Below are 6,000 nucleotides of genomic sequence, written 5' to 3'. Positions count from 1 at the left end.
TTCAAGACTGTCAATGTCCCTCAATATTGCAAGTTTCCTCTTCAGATCAGCAATTTCTGACTCTAAAGAGAGCACCCGCTCACACTTCTCACAGCGGTACGCTCCATGGAACAGCGCTCCAAGTGCACATACATGTGGCAAAATGTGCATTGAGTGGCATTTTCAATCCTGCTCATTGTAGCAACCATGCAGTTTATAACACCTTCCTTGTTTAAACTGCTTCTAGCTTTAACTGCACACTTAATAAAACCAGCACTTGAAATCAACCAGTCACGCAGATCAGGACACACGATACATCGACATCCATATATAGAGACACACACGCACTTCTTTTAAGCATTTTCTTCAACACTTCCACATCATATGTAATTTATAATATACAGTCTTTTCTAATTTTTCACTCACATCTGAAATACACAACATAGCCCAAATAAAATCAAAGCTTTTCTTTATTATTCCAAAAAAAAAAAAAAAAAATGTTGTTAGCTTGTATAAATAGTGTTGGGTAGGTTTATTCTTAATATGGCACAATAAAAGGAATTCATAGTGATGTTATTAAAATGCAAAATACAAATTTTGATGCAGCTTAAAATACCATAGTGTAGTGGTTAAAAGGTTCATGTATTCAAATAGCACTGATTTTATATAAAGATTAATTCTCTGATATTGGGATACAACAGACGCGCTTAACCCCTCTGCAGCAAGAGGGCAGCACGGGGGTTTAAAAAAGGCAGGTTTAAGTGTATTTCCCTGCGTTAATATTAAATGGTATCTTGTAACTGTTTATTAGTAGTTTTGCTCTAAATGCAGCTGTTATATAACCTATATGTGTTTTGTTCCATAGAGGGGGTATTTGGAAAACGCCACGAATTGTGCTGTCAATTGCTAGGATGCCCATCAAACTCCTGATTCAATGTTATCATTCAGATTTCACAGGGCCGCCAGCAGATGTACCCGACCCCAATCCATCCGAACCCTGCTAATAAAAGAGAAAATTCGTATTAAAAAAGTTACAATCCAATGTTAGTCTCCACAAAACATTTTATTTTACGTATATCTCCATATCTAACGACTGATTTACCATACATTAAAATCAGCGGTGCGCAAACCGGGGGCGTGAGATTCTTTGGGGGGGGGGGGGAGGTGCGGGCGGTTGCAGAGGTCACGTGCTCTTCTCCAAGGCGTTTAAATTAAATGCCGGGGGACCGTGCGAGGCCTCTGCACTCTGCAACCTGTACTTACCGAGATTCAGCCGGCTTCAGGACGCGTGACCATGGTAACGCGACGTAAAAATGACGCCGCGGCAGTCATGTGACGTCACGGTTGCCATGACGCCGCGGGGTCACGTGATGGCACGCCACCCCATGACACCGCGTGAGGTAAGGCGGGGGGGGGGGGGGCGCAATAACGGAGAACAGGCAGGGGGGGGGCGCAGCAAAAAAAAAGTTTGCCCGCCCCTGCATTAAATGATACAAATTTAAATTATACACGTACAGAAATAGAAAAAGTAGTGTTCATATTGCTGTCAGTCAATGTAACAGTGCCCATTATATAACATACAAGTTTCATATAAATTCCCATCTTAACCCCTTCGTGACCGAGTACCCTTAAGTTATTGCTTGTGCCTGTATATACAACCCTTCTACTTTATAACCTGTTTAAATAGAAACCACCTTGATGTATGTATCTATGTCTTTAGTTATATAGCGCCATACAGGTACAGAGCGCTTTACAATACACATGGCATAATATTATAGCACATAATTGGAATAAGCGCTTCAGACAAAACTATAGGAAAAAGAGTCCTTGCCCCAAACAGCTTACAATCTAAGCGGGAAGTAGTTACAGAGACAGAAGGAGGGTGTTCTGGTAAGTGTGTCTGCAAGGGGCCAACATCCGTGCATATGAGATTTATAGTATTTGCCAGCGGAACTACTCATATGCTTCTTTAAAGAAGTGTGTTTTAAGAAAGGTCCTAAAGGTGGAGAGAGAGGGTGCTAGTCGGATATTGAGGGGAAGAAGGGCATTCAAAAGGTGTGGGGCAGTGAGTGAGAGGGCTTTAGATACAAAAAGGGCAGAAAGAAGACATCCTTGTGCAGAACGCAAGAGTCGGGATGGTGCATAGCGACAAATTAGGGCTGAGATGTTAGGAGGGGCAGAAGAGAGAAGTGAGGAGGAGAATTCTGTAATGCTACAGAGTTTAATAGGAAGCCAGGAGTGGGATTTCAGCAGGAGAGACGCTGAGATAGATTTAGGAGACAGCAAAGCGATTCTAGCAGCGTTTAGGATAGATTGTAGGGGAGACAGGAAGGCTGGACAGTAGATTACAATAGTTGGGACGGTGAGAATCAGGGCCTGAGTTAGAGTTTCAGCAGCAGAGGGACAGAGGAAAGGCCGTATCTTTGCAACGTTACGGAGGTAAAAATGATAGATTTAAGCTACATTGTAAATATGAGAGAATGTGATCCCTCAAACACCTTTATTAACTGTTCCATAGAACATTTTAAAAACACTTTTGAGGCTAATTCTACAACGGCCAAAGCATCTGACTGGGCCATTTTCGGCCGAATTTCCCCATTTACTACAGTAATGGAGAGATGGTGGTGCACAGCGCAAATGAATAAAGGGCTGGATTGCAAGAAGTTGCTTAAAAACTTGATTTATTGGCCCATGGCTGAATAAAAAATAAAATTAAAACATTTACTTCAGCTGCTTTGGCAGATATAGAATAAGCGCCTTTAAGTCATTGTCTTTCTTATAATATAGACAGTAACACTATGGGTGTTCTAGTTGCTTTGGAAATGAATCATTTTTTCGTATTGGAGTCTCTGAATGAGAGCCAAGTGTTTACTCAACCTCTAGCCTGCCCTGTCAGAGCCAATATAGATAAGGGGGGCGGGGATAGATGGCGGATTTATCTGTGAAAACTCTTTCTGCAACACACTGATATCAGACAAAAGGAGCAGTCAGGGGACATTAAAATACTCCCCAAGTCTCAGCTCAACACGTTTACAAATTGACTTTAATTTTTCTATTAAAATTACATACAGGTGTCAGATTTCCTTTGCACAAAAAAGAAAGGCGTCAGTCACCCAGATGTAATCACCTCAACATGTCACTGCCATTAGTACACTTGGGTTCGAGCAGGGACCGCATGTTGCTCCTTATGCTTCTAACAGGGGAACAGCGTTAAACATGCATCTGCAAGTTATACATTTTGGCCCCGTTTTTAAAAAAAATTAAAAACTGGGGCCAAAATGTATAACTTTTCTTGCTGGCAAAGCATTTAAATATACTTACTGGCGACAGTGGCTTGGAAAAATTCATGTGTGCGTAAAGTAACATTGCAATGTCGTTCTGTCCCGCCTCCAGCGCTATCGAGAGAGCGTTGCTACCATCCTGAACAATAGAGTAAGGCAGTAAAGTGTTTAACCTTTCCACTGCAGAACAGTATAACAACTAGCAGTGCAATGCATTGCCGGAACCCTGTGGCAGCGAAACAGTCAATAAACAATTTAGACATTTTACACTAAACCCTTTCGCTGCCAGAGGCAATGCGTTGGCATGGAGTTTAAAGCAGAAACCCGCAAATCTCCATCCCTCTAAAATGTTTTTTTTTTTTTTTAAATCTTAGAAGATCCAGAAGGGTTCCGTGGAGCTGAAACGTGAGCACCCGTTTGCCGGTAACATTTACAGTGATGTCACCCCGGCGACCATATTTTGATTTTTTTTTGCCAAGGCTGACCTTGTGGACATATTGTTCTCCATGACAAGTGTTCTTGTCCAGGAGATTTAAGGGTAATTATAGCAGCAATAATACTTAACTCCTTTTTTTTTAATTTCTATATTTAGAAATATATGCAAATTCTTCATTGTTACCCAAGATGGCAATTGTTTAGTGCTTCTGTTATAAATCTAAAAATCCTCATTGTGTGGCCGCCTTTCAGTTTTAACAATCTGTCAGTCAGTGCAACTCAGCAGCTACAATGTATCCTTATATTACTAAGATAATATTATTTATTGTTACAGTTTATAGCTGAAACGTTGGGAATATTGGCAACAAATTATCACAAAAAGGAAAGGGTTGCAAACATCTTGCACTGCTTGGGAGGTTGGCTAAAACCGGCTATAGAAACCAAAGGATGCTTTACAACGCATAAAAAATGGCATTGAGTTGAATTAAAAAGGAAAATAAATAAAAATAGTCACTATTATCTAATACTACAGAACGGATTTCTGAAAAATTGTTATTATTATTTTTTTTTTTTAAACAATTTACGTTTTGCTGCTTTAAGCGACAACCGGGAGGTCTCTGGAAATGGGAACAACACAGTTGATCTCCGCGAAACTCCCCCGAGTCACCAAGGTAAGTACTAATACCTCTCCCCTTTCCCAGAATTGAGCAGCATGGATTGCTCCGTCAGGCTGCGGTTATAGTGCCGGCGACGTCAGGCTGCGCTTATAGTGCCGGCGACGTCAGGCTGCGGTCGCTGGAAAAATCAAATTGAGATGACTTCCAGCGATCGCGACCAAGCCGTCGCTCCGTGCTTACTATAAGCGCACGCGACGGCGGCGATGCTTTTGTTTTGACATGACGTTGTCGCCATCACTTTAAGCGCAGCCTTAAAGGGGAAGTCACATGTAGAGGGTTAAAAAATAAACAAACATTTGTTTAAACAATAAATCAGTGCAACCAATTCCTTAGAAAGATTAAGTCATCTTAATCTGGAGTCTATAAATGGCAGAAGACACTATTAGCCCCATGCAGTGTGCTATTGGCAGGATTGTCACCTTCTATTGAAGGCTAACCCGGTAATGTTTTGCAATAATGTTTTTTAATTTATCTTAATATATATCTTAATATATATATATATCTTAATATCTATATATATATATTTTACCGGCGGCATCATCTCCCCCTTCAAGATCCAGTCAGCATGGCTCCGCAACGTCAAATGGCGCGCGTTGCCATGACAACGGGACTTCACGCAGCGTCGTTTTGTCATGGCAACGCGGCACCACTTGACGTTGCGCAGCCATGTTGACGGCATTTGCAGGGGGGAATTCTGGGAGATGCTGCGGCCTCCCGTAAATGTCTCGGGTAAACCCGGAGATACGTGGCCGAAACCCGTAGTCGCCAGGTCAAACCCGGAGTGATGGCAACCCTCGTTACTGGCCCCTCTGGCAGTAAACGGGTTAAGGGCGGCTCCAACCATATTCAGAAAACCTTTGTATGTTTTCCTGTCTGTGTATAATGTACACAGCTCCGGAGGCAGGGACGACATGCAGTCCCAGAGCCAGGTCGGATGCTGGGGCCGCCCCTTGCAGGTCCCGTTTTCTATAACCTCTCGGGTAAGGACTGCTCCCTAAAACCTTACAATTATGACACCATACATCAATTACATTTTGGCATCTATAACAGTGGGCAATTTGTCATGACCCTGAATACATCCTGGACTTGAATACACCTATGGATCGAAATTGGATAACTGCACCCTCCCAGACCTGTGAGAGACTTATTCCTCTGCCATACAGAGCTACTTTGCACATATACCACTTTGTATCCCCTGGCAGTGGACATCTATTGTTTTTAAATGTTTCTGTTTTTATACCCTAATTAAATTTATGGTCAATTTATTACTTGCATATTCCGTGGTGTCATTTATACGACACTTTATCTTTTTTTGGATTGGTCCTCGCAAGGAACAGCCCCACAGTACATTCTGTTTTATGTACACCTATCCCTTCCCCAAACCCTCATCCATTAGAGACTGGTTGGTATAATGTACATTCACATTTAGCACATACATACTCTATGTATTTATTTAAATAATTCACTTTTACTTTTAGTGTTTTTACACTATACAGATTTTAATATAAATATACTGTGTGTGTGTATATATATATATATATATATTTTTTTTTTTTACCATACTTGCTGTAGGTAAATAAAGATAGCACTCAGTCCAGTAATCCATACATGATGTATTCAACATGTAG

At 41.4% G+C, this 6,000-nt stretch overlaps 1 protein-coding gene across 9 annotated transcripts in view; it reads right to left on the bottom strand.

Annotated features, from left to right (window-relative positions):
- Window positions 1-431: 431 nt before the first annotated feature.
- Window positions 432-6,000, bottom strand: part of KANK3 (KN motif and ankyrin repeat domains 3) — a 62,093-nt gene continuing 56,524 nt past the window's right edge. For 5 of the 9 annotated variants that reach the window (XM_075611685.1, XM_075611693.1, XM_075611689.1 and 2 more), the window contains 2 exons: window positions 3,301-3,399; window positions 432-979 (listed from right to left, as the gene is read on the bottom strand). In XM_075611685.1, the coding sequence (XP_075467800.1) occupies window positions 920-979; window positions 3,301-3,399 (159 nt within the window). In that variant the 3' untranslated portion in view covers window positions 432-919. The remainder of the gene's footprint in view (window positions 980-3,300; window positions 3,400-6,000) is intronic. The other 4 variants (XM_075611690.1, XM_075611694.1, XM_075611691.1 and 1 more) reach the window with 3 other exon arrangements.

This window comes from Ascaphus truei, chromosome 8, assembly GCF_040206685.1.
Source record: "Ascaphus truei isolate aAscTru1 chromosome 8, aAscTru1.hap1, whole genome shotgun sequence".
NCBI lineage: Eukaryota > Metazoa > Chordata > Amphibia > Anura > Ascaphidae > Ascaphus > Ascaphus truei.
Note: the sequence above shows the minus strand (reverse complement) of the source record. Positions and strands in the feature narration are given on the sequence as shown.